Source organism: Notamacropus eugenii, chromosome 5 (genome assembly GCF_028372415.1).
Source record: "Notamacropus eugenii isolate mMacEug1 chromosome 5, mMacEug1.pri_v2, whole genome shotgun sequence".
NCBI classification, from domain to species: domain Eukaryota; kingdom Metazoa; phylum Chordata; class Mammalia; order Diprotodontia; family Macropodidae; genus Notamacropus; species Notamacropus eugenii.
Window position 1 is genome coordinate 336,779,910 of NC_092876.1, and position 14,045 is coordinate 336,793,954.

General features: G+C 39.9%; 2 protein-coding genes across 5 annotated transcripts in view; one reads left to right on the forward strand and one right to left on the reverse strand.

Annotated features, from left to right (window-relative positions):
• Positions 1 to 12,490, reverse strand: part of RUBCN (rubicon autophagy regulator) — a 74,250-nt gene extending 61,760 nt beyond the window's left edge. The window contains exon 1 of the mRNA XM_072613699.1: positions 11,974 to 12,490. The gene's annotated coding sequence lies outside the window, so the exon portion shown is untranslated. The remainder of the gene's footprint in view (positions 1 to 11,973) is intronic.
• A 52-nt stretch (positions 12,491 to 12,542) lies between these two features.
• The window catches only part of FYTTD1 (forty-two-three domain containing 1), a 54,684-nt gene continuing 53,181 nt past the window's right edge, over positions 12,543 to 14,045 (forward strand). For 2 of the 4 annotated variants that reach the window (XM_072613719.1, XM_072613720.1), the window contains exon 1: positions 12,872 to 13,052. In XM_072613719.1, the coding sequence (XP_072469820.1) occupies positions 12,887 to 13,052 (166 nt within the window). In that variant the 5' untranslated portion in view covers positions 12,872 to 12,886. Of the gene's footprint in view, positions 12,808 to 12,871; positions 13,053 to 14,045 lie in introns of those variants that run through there. The other 2 variants (XM_072613721.1, XM_072613722.1) reach the window with 2 other exon arrangements.

A 14,045-nucleotide genomic window follows, 5' to 3' on the forward strand; every position in this document is an offset into this window, starting at 1 on the left:
AGGTGCTATTATTATCTCCATTGTATAGAGGAGGAACCTGAGGCAGGCAGGTTAATGGACATGCCCACACAGCTACTCAGAAGCTGAGGCCAGATTTGAACTTAGGTTTTCCTGATTCCATCCACTGAGCCTTAATACCCTGGAATGTCTTGAGGATTGTTTCATTGCTTTTTAAGGGAAAAACTCATAACCTAAATGAAAAGGACTTTCCAGTCTTAACAGATATTGCTTTGACCACAAAAGAGGATACGTGTGAGGTGAAGGAGAGTGAGGGGTCCGAGATTATGCTTAGATTATAAACCTAACACACTGAAAGAATATGTGTTCAACAGAAAGTTTGATGGAAGGAAGAGTTTGGAGGAAAGGTAATGAATTCAGTTTTAGACATGTTGAGTTTAAGATGTTTCTCGGAAATCAATTTTCAAAAGTTTAATAAGCAATCAGGGGAGAAACTGGGGTTGGACATATAGATCTGGACCAATTCATCTTCCTAGAAGAGAAAAAAATCTCTGTAGGGAAAAGGGTATTTTGTACTTCTGTGGAGACTTGATATTTCAATAAACACAAATTAAACTCTCAGGTACGGTGTCCCAAATGTCTGTACTAATACAGTTTTAAACTTAATAGTGTATGTAGGTAACCAGAAGTTACCTAGTTATATAAGTCCATGCAGGGACTTAGCTGTCGTAACTTTTAGTTTCCATTCTAAAATCCATTCTTAATGTGCTAACCTGAGAACTGGTGAAAGAAAGACCATGAACATGGCCTTCTGAACATTTTACTTCTCTTTTCTGTGGTTGAGTTGCAATTTTTGTATATTGGGGCTATTCTATTTTCCTCCAGGTGTCTGTAAAATGCTTAAAATGAAAAACTCAAATCTCATTTCCTCTTGTCAGCTATCTTTATTCTGATGTACTATCACTAGGTCAGGCACATAGTCAAGTTGCCAGTTTTTTATTCCATCAAAATATATTCTCTTTCTCTAGACACCCAAGCTTAGCGGTTATTTATGTTTTAATAAATTCAGGAAAGCTTTTGAGATGACCAAAATAAAGGTAAAAGAGAAGAGAGCCAAGGACAGAACTCTGGGGAGCACCCACAGTTAGGGAATATGATGTAGATGATGAACCAGCAAAGGAGACTGATAAAAGAGCAGACAGGTAGTGGGGAAACCAGGAAACAGTAGTCTCAGAAAAGCCCCAAAAGGATAGAGCATTCAAGAAAAGAGAATGGTCACCATTTTCAGACGAAGTAGATAGGTTGAGAAGAACTAGGACCATCACATTTTGGAAATTAAGAAATCATTATTAACTCTAGATGTAAGGAAATAAAGATTAAGTTAAAGTTAAGTAAGATTAAAAGACAAGAAGTTGATATAGAATTTAATTTTTTTTCAGGCTACTTAAAAAAGCTGATACCAATCATAATCTCGAACAAGGCAAAAATGAAAGTCTGACATGGTTTAAAAAGATAAGCAGGGAAATTTCATTGTGCTTTAAAGGACCAAAGATACTGAAAATGTCAATACTTAATATATGTGCCAAGTGACGTCATATTTACATATCTGAAGGAAAAGTTAATTGAATAGGGAGAAAGAGATGGTAAAACTATTAGAGTTGGGGGTTTCAATATATCACATTCAGACCTACACAAATCTATCAAAATGGTAAATAAAAAGTTAAGAACCTGAATAGAATTTTAGAAAAGTTATATTGGTTAGATCTTTGTCAGTTACTACCTGGAAATAAAAGTCATGTATATCTCAGCTGTATATGGTGCCTTTCCAAAAATGAACAATGTGCTAGGGCATAAAAAAATCATAATACAGAAAATACAGAAAAAGTAGCTATATAAAGAATTTACTGATCACACCAAAATCAAAATAGTAGTCAATAAAATGCCTATAAAGAATTTTAACATAGAGGGAAACTAAATAACCTAATCCTAAAAAGTTGGTGGGTAGAAGAACAAATCATAAAAATAATAAATTCAGTAGAAAATTACAACAATGAATTTCCATAACAAAAGTTTTGAGATGCAGCCAAAACAATCTGAAGGGGAAAATTTAAATCTCCAAACACATTTATTAACAAAAGAGAGAAAAAAGAAAAACACATCAATGAACTGGACATACAAATAAAACAAACTAGAAAAAACAACAAATCAAAACATATCATCTAAATACCAAAACAGAAATTCTAAAATTCAAAGAAGTAAACAGAATTACCAATATCAAAAATGAAAAAGATATCACAGATAAAGAGGAAGTAAAGGAAATTATTAGAAACTATTTTCCTTAATTATATGCTAACAAAAAATTAAATGAATGCTTACACAAATATAAAATACTTTGTGTATGTGAACACGAATTGAGAGTTTAAATAGTCTCAGAAAAAGAAATTAAACCATTATTCATAAATAAACTAAAGAAAAGCATTCATTCCCATAACTAGATGAATTTACAAGTAAATTCTATCAAGCATTCAAGAATTGTGAGTTGCAACGTTAAATAAGCCATTTGCAAAATTAAGGACAAGATCTTACCAAATTTCTTTAATGTTACAAATATGGCCTTGATAAATTAAGGAGAGATGAAGCAGAGAAAAAAACTATAGGCCAATATTCCTAATAGTTTGACATAAATATTAAATAAATTATTAGAAAAGAGGCTTTAGTGAAATATTAAGAAGATCATATACTTTGACCAAGTTGGGTTTATATCAGAAATGGAAGACTGATTCAATATTAGGAAAACTATAAACACATCAAACATTATTAAAAACAAAAAATAAAAATCGCATGATTAGATGACTGGAGAATAGAAAATAGTTTGACAAAAGTCCAACACCTACTTTTGTTAAAAACACTAGAAAGACTAGCACTCACTTTAATATAGTAATGTTGGCATCTAAAACTAAGAATAAATATCCTGTAGTGGAGAAGCCTTTCCAGAAAGAACACAGCAAAGATGTGCACTGCTAAAACTCTGATTTGATATAATCCTGAGAGTACTAGTGATAGCCACAAAAGAATTTGAGGGAATAAGCATAGGCAAAGAGGAAATAAAATGATCGCTTTCTGCAGATGATACAGTTACTTAATGATCATTAGAGAATAAATTAAAATGAATAGAAGAAATGAATAACTTCAATAAAGTAAGAGTTTTGAAAGTTATGCTCACTCAGCGACCCCATGGTTCCCAGTCCCGCTTGTCAATCAGCGTTTAAGGGAGTTTCTGTAGGAGGACTGTCACCCAGTCTGCAGCTTTTGTATTACTTGCTATTCAGGAAGTACCTGGTCACACTCTACCTGCTGGTAATCCCCCTACCTGTTACCTGGCATGTACCAGCATTTAGGAAGGCGCCGAAATGCAGTGACTCATTCTCTTCTACTGCCAACCTATCAAACTGTTTTTATCTCATTATGAAAGTTATCAATAAAAACTGACTCCATCTTGAATCCCTTTCTGATCTCTAGTGATCCGCCAATCAACATGTTGCTGTCTTGACATATTTTTTAAATAAACTTTTAATTCTCTTTTTCCTGAGTTTTACCTCATTAATTAGGGCAAAAGACTAAACAAAGAATTTTCCTTTTAACAACTGAAAATAAAATAAAACCACACAAATCATTAGCCTTTCTACATATTACCAACAATCCCCAACAGAGACAAAAAAAAAAGAAATCCCATTACAAATGACTACAGAATATATAAAATATGTGGCCTCAGGACTTACTAGCTGTGTGACCCTGGGCAAGTCATTTAACTGTTTGCCTCAGTTCAAAAAGCAAATGGCAAACCACTGCAGCAGAACTCAAATGGAGTCACAAAGGGACTGAACAACAATATATAAAATATCTGGTAGTCCAACGACAGACACACACAAAAGAATTCTATAAACACAATTACAAAACATTTTTTACAGAAAAAAGAAAGATCTAAATAATGGGAGAAGTATCTATGGTTGAGTCACACTATCATAATACAACTTGTTGAGATCAGGGAACCACATGCTGAGGTTTGGGGTGCTTGGGATCCCAAAATACCGACACTCTGGTTCCTGCCCAAATGAATTCCACCGAAGCCTTCTTTCAGCCAAAATAAAACAAAGTTTATTATATTACTGGGTTGACGCTTAAGAAGCCTCGACATTTGTGATACTTGTATTGACAAGAGGACCAGATAGAATCTGAGAACCTTTAGGGAAACAAGGATCCTATATACAGAGAGACTGTGGGAGGGATCTGGGGGTGGTCTAGTAGTCTGGGGTGATGAGAGAAGGGAGGGTCTGGAGGAAGAGTCCAAGGAGGATCTAGAGGTGAGAACCGAGAGTGGGACTGTGATGTGATGTGACGTGACGTAACGTGATCCAGGGTGGGAAACAGCCGGAGGCAATTGGGAGACCACAGATATTGGAGATCTAGGCCAGTTTAAGGGGAATAGATTTGAGCATAGATATTTGGGTAGAGTTAAGATCCGGAAGCAAGTTGAGGCATTTGCACAAAGGCTTATGGCCTCAGGCAAAAGGCTGAGGTTCTCAAGGAAAAATACAAAAAAAGTAGGAATTAAATGAACATACTAATATCAGAGCTCAAACTATACTTAAAAGTAATAATATTTAAACAATTTGGTACTGGCTAAAAACAAAAATGTTATTTCCTCAGTGAAACAGATTAAGTACAGAAGATCCAGAAAAAACTAAACATAGTAGCACAGTGCTTCACGACACCAGGAAGATGATGCCATGACTTGCAATTGAATCTGATTTAAGTGAGGGAGGACTGGGCAAAGTTACCAGTCTCAATTTCTCCTCCAGAGCCATCTGGTTCCAGTGGCCAGATATAGATTAAGACAACTGGAGAAGACCCAGGATGTAGAGGGAGACCTTGACCTTTTTAAGCTAAGGTCTTTCAAGTTCTCACTTTGAGAGAGGCAACACTCATTCAATGATTTTTAAGAAGTGAGTCAAGGTATAGCCCCTTTAATAAAAAAGAAAATCAAACTGGAAAGGAAGACCTTTAAGGTTTGCGGGCCAAAAGGGCAACAATTACTATTTACATTCACTCTGAGTCATCAGGACCCAAAAAATACCCGTTAAGAAGTGTTTGGGCAAGGGATGGATAAGGGAAGTATTCTTAACTATAATAGAGATAGAGAGAATAATAGGAGATTTATACCCAAAACACAGGTTGGTTTAACATTAAGACAACTAGAAACATAATAGATTACATTACTAACAATAATAATCACGATTATGTCAACACATACAGAAAAGACTTTTAGACAAAATACAAGAGCAGAGGTCTTTCCTTCCTGTGTTAAACAATCTCTATGGAAAACCAATAATAAGCATTAACTGTCATAGAAAAACTCTAAAAACTTACATATTGTCACTCTACTTAATACAGCTCTAGAAATGTTAGCTTATAAGTATTAAGACAACAAAAGAAATTGAGAAAATAATCATAGGTAAGGAAACAAAATTATTATTTTTTGTAGATGATATGATGATTTACTTAGGGAATCCTAGAGATTCAACTAAAATTAATCAAAAGAACTAATAACTTAAGGGAAATAACTGGATATAAACCCACAAAATCATTAGCTTTTCGATATATTACCGACCAAACCCATCAGGAAGAGCTAGAAAAAAATTCTACTCAAAATAACTGTATGGAACATATATAAACTATCTGGAAATTCAATTACTAAGTCATACAAGAATCATATAAAACAATTACAAAATATTTTAGAGAAATAAAGGAAAACTTAAGTAACTGAAGATATATCTATTGCTAATATTTTAAAAATGATGATGCTACCTAAAATAATTAAAGATTTAGTGCTATACCAATCAAATCACCAAGGGGTTACCGATAGCACTAGACCAAAGAAAAACAAAACTCACTTGGAAGAAGCAAAGTTCAACATTCTCAAGGGAAAGTATGAAAAAAGGGAACTAGGTAGACATACTAGTACCAGGTGTCAAAACTATATTTAAAAACAGTAATCAAGGCATTTTGATACTAAGTTAAAAAACCAAAAAAACTCAGAAAATTTCATCAATGAAACAGCTTAGGTATATAAGATTCAAAAACAATGGAACAGTAGGATAGACTTTAATGTAGGCGGAAACTACTAACCAAGGTAAGGAGTCTCTATTCAACAAAATATGCTGGGAAAATTGGAAAGTTGTATGAAAGAAATTAAATTTATATCAACACATCATACAATACACAATAAATGTAAATGGACACATGACCTAACACAAAAGGTCATACTTTAAACAAATGAGAGGAGGGTGGAAGGAGGTATCTTTCATAGCTATGGAAAGAGGAAGTCTTCTTGACTAAAAAAGGGATGGAAACACAGGAGATAAACATCAATTTTGATTACATAAAATTAAAAAGCCATTGTAATGTAATTAGAATTAAAATTAGGAAGGAAAAGCTAATTGGGAAAAAAATCTTTGCAACAAATTTCTCTGATAAAAGACTGATATTCAAGATACATAGGAAGTTGACATACATACCTGAATACATGCAATGTACATATAGGTATGTATATGAACAGAGATATTCCCCATTAAACTGTCAAAGTACATAAACTGGCAACTCTCTATAGTTTCCTAAAGTCATTAAATTAGACATAATTTTTGACCTTGTTAAACTTAATACATATATTTTTAAAAATACATTTTTACTGATTTGTTTTTACATCACCAAAGTTCTTCCAGCATTTCTCCATCTTCCTCCTCCCCAAAACCACCCCATAGAAAAAAGAATATTAAAAAATGTAAAAGAAGAGAAAAAAATAGCAAAACACTGAAAAAGTCTGAAAATATAATCAGTGTTCCACAGCTATGGACCTCCCACCTCTGCAAAGGAGTTCGGGAAGGTATCTTCTCATACCTCTTCTTTAGGGCCATGCTTGTTCTTTATAATTCTGTAACATTGACTTTCAATTGTTTAGCAGAGTGCCTTGCACTGAGAAGATGATTAATAAATGTTTACTGATTGATCGTAGCTCTTCTTTCCATTTACATTGTTGTGGTCATTGCACATAACATATATTCTTGACTGTTCATTCTTTATCAGGTCAAGTAAATCCTTCTATGCTTCTGCCATATTTATTGTTTCTTAGTGCAAAGTAATGGTAAATTGATATTTCTAAATGTGTAATGGAAGTCCTCACTGCAAACAAAGCAATAAATAAAATGTAAGTAAATAAATACAGAAGGGGAAAGTTGAAGGAGAGCTAAATCAATAAACCTTTAACTAACTTGATTTTTAAAGAGGGGAAAATCAAATTACCAAATAAAAAAAAATCAACAAAGTGTACAGAGAAGAAAAAGGTTTAAATCTATTCTATACAATCATAAACTAGCAAAACCAAGAATTCAAAGGAAATGGGCAAAAATATAAAATACCCAAATAAAACATGAAATAGAGATTTAACTCAATTTCAGAAAGTAAAAATGAATAAAGGAAGGGTATGAGCTTGGGTGATTGGAAGAATAAAAAAAATTGGGAAGAGGAGAGGGTTTGGGGAAAAGATAACAAGTTCTGTTTTTGATACATTGAGTTTGAGAAACCTATGAGATACCCTATCTGAGATGTTCAAAAGGTTGATGGGGATGGAGATAGGAGCTCAGGTGGGAGCACAGGGCTGGATACATAGATATGGAAATATCTGCACAGACATGGTAAGTGGACATATGGGAGCCGATGATACCACTAAGGGAGCCTTGCAGAGGCCAGAGCTGCATCTATGGATTGGGGGAATAGAAAGGAGTAAGCAGTTGTAGAGGTGGAAATAAAGCCAAAGAATTGGTTTAAGAATTATAAGATGGAAAGATGGACAGGAGAACAGAATCAGATTGTGGAACTTCAGAGCTCAGGATCATGTTACTGAATTTTTTGTTACAAGAAAAATGACCTGGAGTTTGAGAAATTAAACGAAATAATATACAAAGAGCTACTGCAAACTTTAATGGTCTCTTTAAATGCCAGTTACTACTACTATAATTATTTTTACATCATTTTCCTCTACGGTTCTTTGGGTTACCTGCAATTTCAATTAGTTAATAATTGTGGTGACTCACAATTCACAGCATCATGATAGGAGAAATTAAGTTGCACAACAATCTATATTTATTGAATACCCTCTGTTGTGTTACTGTGGATTCCCACCAGTGCTAGCAAATAGTTACATGGTCCTATAAGCTTCAAAGTCAAGTAGAGAACTTCTGGGGATCAGAAAGGCATTATTGCTTTGGTGTATATAGGCAATGTACAGGGGATTGCAACCCCACCCCTCAACCAAAGGAGTACAGCCAAAACTGGGAGATAGAGTTAGTAAATGTCACCTTTGGAAACAGAAGGTATTTCTGAGAAATCATTATAACACAGTAAAGTATCCACCTGTGGAAGTTATCTCCCATAAAGAATTAGCTGTATATAATTGCCTATATACACTCAAATCTGGTCTACCATAACATGGAAGAAAGTGAAGGGAGGAAGTAGGTTATTTGGAGAGAGAAGGATCTAGAATTAACCTTGGGAATACAAATCTTCAATCTACTAACAGAAATAGTACTGAAAGTAAACTGAATCAGTCCTAAAGCAATATAACCCAAGACATCCTTTCTGCAAATCTATAGATTAATATAGCCACAATTACCCAAATAAACCATTGTCCTGTCCTCCTTGGATTAAAAAGAAATCCTCTTGTCTGTTAATTCTTTTTAAAAAGTTATTTTAAAAATAAAGTGCTATTTCCCATTCCTTCTGTTTTGAAAATGTGTTTTAGAAATGTGTGTTGCAACTGAAGTTGATTTTTGCATTAGTATACCTTCTAAACTGGAGCTAATGGAGGCGCTAGTTCAAAAGAGAAAAGGAATTTGCTTTGCTGTATTCACATTTCCTCTGTATTTGGTTTAATGTGGATGCCATCCATCCACATTTTTTAAACTCAGCTATCCTAGTTACTGCCTGTCTGCTCACAGCTACTTGTGATAATCGTGCTCCCCGCTTGATTGCTGAGATAGAGGAAGTCAGCCTGTTCTTTCTGGCGTGTCAGGGTTATAAACATCTGCTTATAGATTTCAGAGGAAGCTCAGAGGAGATCTCCTTCACTGCCCCTCAGTCACCCAAGTCCTGTTGATACTTCCTTTCTAATGTCTCTCATGTCTGTCTCTTTCCATTTTGAACACTATCATCTAACATCTCCTAGATGGCTTCCCTGTCTCCAGTATCAACCCCAATTTGAACCATCCTAATCACTTCAATTAGCTAAGTATTCTGAAGATAATGTATGCTACTGCAATCAAAGTCCCCTTCCATGATCTAGTTTTAATCTACCTTTCTACCATTAGCTCTCAAAGTCTTATGTTTTACTGTTCTTTAAAGATGCCATGGGCAGCTAGGTGGCTCAGTGTATGATAGAGTACTGGGCCTGAAGTCAGGAGGACATATCATCCTGAGTTCAAATCTGGCCTTGTGTGTCCCTGGGCAAATCACTTAACCCTGTGTGCCTTGGTTTCCTCATCTTAAAATAAGCTAAAGGAATGGCAAACCATCCCAGTATCTTTGCCAAGAACCCAAAATAGCACCACAAAGAGCTGGATATGTTTGAACAATAACAACAAAGGTGCCTCATATTTTTCTCCCCTTGTGTTTTTTTAACACTCTTTTTGTATACAAAAAGTATACTTTGGAATTTGGGATGGCATGCTATCACAGATTAAAAAAAACTTATAAATAATTTTATTTTATATGAATTTTACTTCACTTAGCATACTCTGGATGGTAAGCACACATTCACAAATTAACAAAACTTGCCTATTCTATGTATACATATCCTTAATACACCTCTTGAACATGCAAAGAACTTCATAAGAAATAGCAGCTCTTGTGGAAAAGAAATTGCAAAATGTGTCTTCCAAGATACTGCCAACTGAAATGCTGAATGTCACAATCCTTCATAGCAAAGATTCTGGTGCCATAAGTAAAAAAACAACAGAAGAACCAGTGCGTTCCAAACTGCTCCCTGCCTACACATATCATATCTATTGTTCAAGGTCCAGATCAAGCCTTGTCACTCCCATGACACCTTTCTGTCCTCTTATAATACACGGTGGCTCTCTCCCTTTTTACCTCAAAACTTATTTTCCTTAATTCTCACCTACTAATTATCTCGTCTGGTACAATATAAATTCCTTGGGGGCAGGGAATTCTTCACTGCACTGATTTTAGTATCCCTAGTGCATAGTGCTTGGCACACAGTAAGTGCTTATTAAATAATAAATGTATGTTGATTCAAAAGAAAAAAGTTCTCTCAACGAAACCTGGAGAAAGATTAAAATGCAATAATCATATGTAACAATCTAGGATAGTAAGTGAGCTAACAGACGGGGGGCCTTTGTTCTGCATGAGTATCTACAAAGAATTTGTCAATGTTTGTCTAGCACCGCCAAGACAAGAATGATTATTTGACCAACAAGGGTATTCTTCTGACTTCTCAGGCATATCACTACATAGGCAAGATACATTAAGCTCTTACAGACTAAACAAATAGCATATTATCCTTAAGTTCCTCTAAATCTTTGGATGTACAAACCTTAAAGAACCACATAACATTACTTTCACAAAGTAATCTACTATTTTGTTTTGGCTTTTCTAATGAGAAAAACAGAATGCTCTGACCTGATGAAATGAGTTAGCATCTAGTCCACTTGGTAATTGTAGTTTTCTTTGTAAATTTATAAAGTGTCATTCTGATTTTTATGAATTGCTATCTTGAGAGCTGAGTTAGCGTAGTCAAGAACACAGAGCTTGAGCACCACTTCATGGGCTAATACAAGCCAGTTTCTGGAGCTGAGGACCAGACTCTTGAAGCCAAGATGACCCTAACAGAGTATAAACCATTCAACCTCAATAGGCAAGCCAGACTGTCTTAGCTACCTATCTTTCATTAGCTACAAACCAGTGTACCCCCACCTTAACTCCAGTGATCCTGGACGTACGGAATAATATTGCTGATACTTTCAATATTTAGACTTCCCCACCAGTATCAAATTCTTCTGTACTACAACCATAATATGAGATGGGCTATAACTGCATTCCAGAGTCACCACTTTACCCATATTTATTCCTTAGCCAAAAGGGAGCTGACATTGTAGGAAACTTTATGTTACAATTTTTCAAACAAAATCCCCCATGGTAGAAAATACACTTTTGAGAATAAGGAAAATAACGTACACCCTGGTGACATTCTGATGCCACTGAATCCAGCTATCTTCATGGATGCTTTGGGATTTTCAGATATCTATGTAGTTTATAGGTAGATCTGCCTGCTACTGCAGAACCAGCCTATTGTAGATGCAGACAATGGGAGGGAGGAAGATGGAAGAGATCTCTGTAGGAACAGATTCCGTGTCCCTCCTCCTCCCTCTTACCTCAGAAGCAAATGCTCGAGATTGTGGGGTTTTCTTTTCTCAATGTTTTTACCCCAACTACAATTTCATATGGCTGAATTTAATTTACGTTTTTTAAACAACAAAAATCTGTCCTCTCTCTCACCCTCGAGAAAAACAAAATCTGTTACAGACGTGTACAATCTAACGAAACAAATTTTTACACTGTCCACGTTAAAAAAACAAAAAGTCTCCTTTAGCACTGAGTCAATTTTGCCTTTCTATCAGGAGGTCATCACTAGTCCTCTGGAACAGTTCATACCAACCACATTTCGAAGGGAGGGGAAAATTTGGGCATACAAAAATCCATCAGACATTTAAATGTCTCAAAAACACTGAAGATGCAATATTGTAAAGCTCTTGTGAAGCGCTGTGGAATTCCATCCATTGATCGTCCTCATCGATACTGAGGATCACCATCCAAAGGAAGCCCTCGCAATCCACATCCCAAGGGTAATCAGGGAAGACAGGACCTCCGACGCTGGCATCTCCTTACCTCTCTCCCGAGGGGTCACCGGGGTTCTGCGGCAGGCTACGACGCGGCCGGAAGGCTGGTCCGGGGGTACGAGGGGGGGCGCGTGAGCTCCGGCCTCGGGGACGGTCAAGCCTGCGGGGGCAGAGGCGAGCGGAGGGCCGCGCTGGCCGCAGGTCCTTCTCTCGGGGACGCTCGGACCGGGGCTCGCTCACGCCCGGACCCCGCCGCGGTCCGGCCTCGCACCCGGAGCGGCTGCCCTGCAGTGCACCCGAGGGGCAGCAGTCTGGCTGCAGGTGCCACAGTCGGGGGAGGTCCGGCTGCAGCTGGAGGTACCAGAGGGAGACGGAAGCCACATCCTGTCGGGTAGCGCACGCAGCTCCCCTCCCGAAAGGGGCAGACCTCAGCTCGCCGGAGCCGAGGGGCGACCCCCCACAAGCAGATACGACTCCTGGGATACCACCAGCTGCAGACGCGCTGCCGTGCTTCCTACTGACCTGCGGGGGGCGCCACAAAAGAAGCCCGGAAACGGAGCCTCTCTTGCCCCAGCCTCCTCTCGATGGTCCTCCCCGATCACGACCCCGCCTACATCTCCACCCCTCCCCGCCACCACTCCCCTGCGCCGGGTGGGAGGGGAAGGACGCTACCGCGCTTGCGCGCTTCTCCTGCTTTACTTGTTTCAGTCAGTCTGTGGGAGGTGGCCGGGTCGAGACGCAGGCCTTCCCCGGTGGCAAGTTCCTGTGAAGCCCCTCCGAGCGATGAACGGGTTCGGCGTCGGCATGGGGGCCGCAGTGGCGACTCCGCCGCCGTTGAAGATCAGCAGCCACGAAAACCTCGATAAGATTGATATGTCTCTGGGTGAGGGGTCGGGCCAGACCAAATCGCGGGGCCGAGGGGGAGGCGGGCGGGGAGTGGATGGAACCAAGTGCCCCAGTTTATGGGGGAAGGGGCGGTTGGCTTGCGGGGCCGAACCAAGCCCCGGGATTGTCTAGAGCCGGCGGGTCGGAACAGACGCGGGGTCGAAGGGCTGGGGGACGTACAGGGTCAGGGCATGATGCCGAGTGCGGGTCGGTGTGTGTGGTTTGGGATCCCCGGCTGGAGAGGTACGAGGAGCGGGGAGAAGACGCTGGAAACGCCGCGGAGCCTGAGGCTGGGGAGGGCGGGGCGAGCCGCGGGCTGGACCGCCCCCAGCGCCCCAGAAAGCCTCCCCCGCCCCTGGTCTGCTGGGCCACTTTGTTTTGTGGGGGCACCGGGCGGTTTGTGTCCGAAGTGAGCGGGCCCGAGCGGGGCCGCCGCCCCTGCCTCGGTCCCGGCCCGGCGCTTGGACTCCCCAAGTCGGAACGGAGTTACTGCCGAGCCGGAGCCGGAGGTGGCGGGATCTGGGCTGCTGAGAAGCGTTGGGCCCCAGACGGAGGCGGGGTACCCGAAACTTAGGTCTGCCGAAGTGCGGGGCCGGAGTCGTTAGGGAGGCCCGGGCCGGTGGTTGGACGGGGCTGGGGGGAGGGGCGGAGCCGAGCCGTGCCCGCTTCCCGAGGGCACGGAGAGACGAGCCGGGATCTCCATTCTTCCATGAGTTTCAACTTGTATTTGTTTTTAATCGTGTGTTGAGCAAACGGAGTTGTTGCAGCTCCGCAGTCGCTTGATTAGTCAAAGTTAATTCCGTTTTTTACAAGTTGTGGTGGCTTGGTCCAAGGAAATGAACTCAAGCCGAGTGATGACTGAGAGTTTAGCCTGCTGGCAGGGAGCAACCAGTATTTTGTACGACTTCGGGGCAGTTCAGCGTCGAGCCTCGCCTTCCTCCCCACCCTCGCTGGATCCCTATCTGTCCTGTACAGTCCGTGCTCCTGTGGCTGTGTGGACGCTGTCTGCCTGCTTGGCTGAGTCCCTTCGTGGCTGGGCCTTCTTTTTTGTTCGGCCAGCGCTTGGCACGTAGAAAGGGCTTGGTTCGACCCTGTAGAGACTGGCAGCTCCAAGTTTTCATCCCAGTATCCTCACTGTGCCGTCCGTCAGCGAGCAGTCACGAAGGACCTGCTACGGCCCACGGCCCCCACGGCCCACAGCGCAGGGAGCGTGCCCCCGGGCGTGCCAGGGCTGAG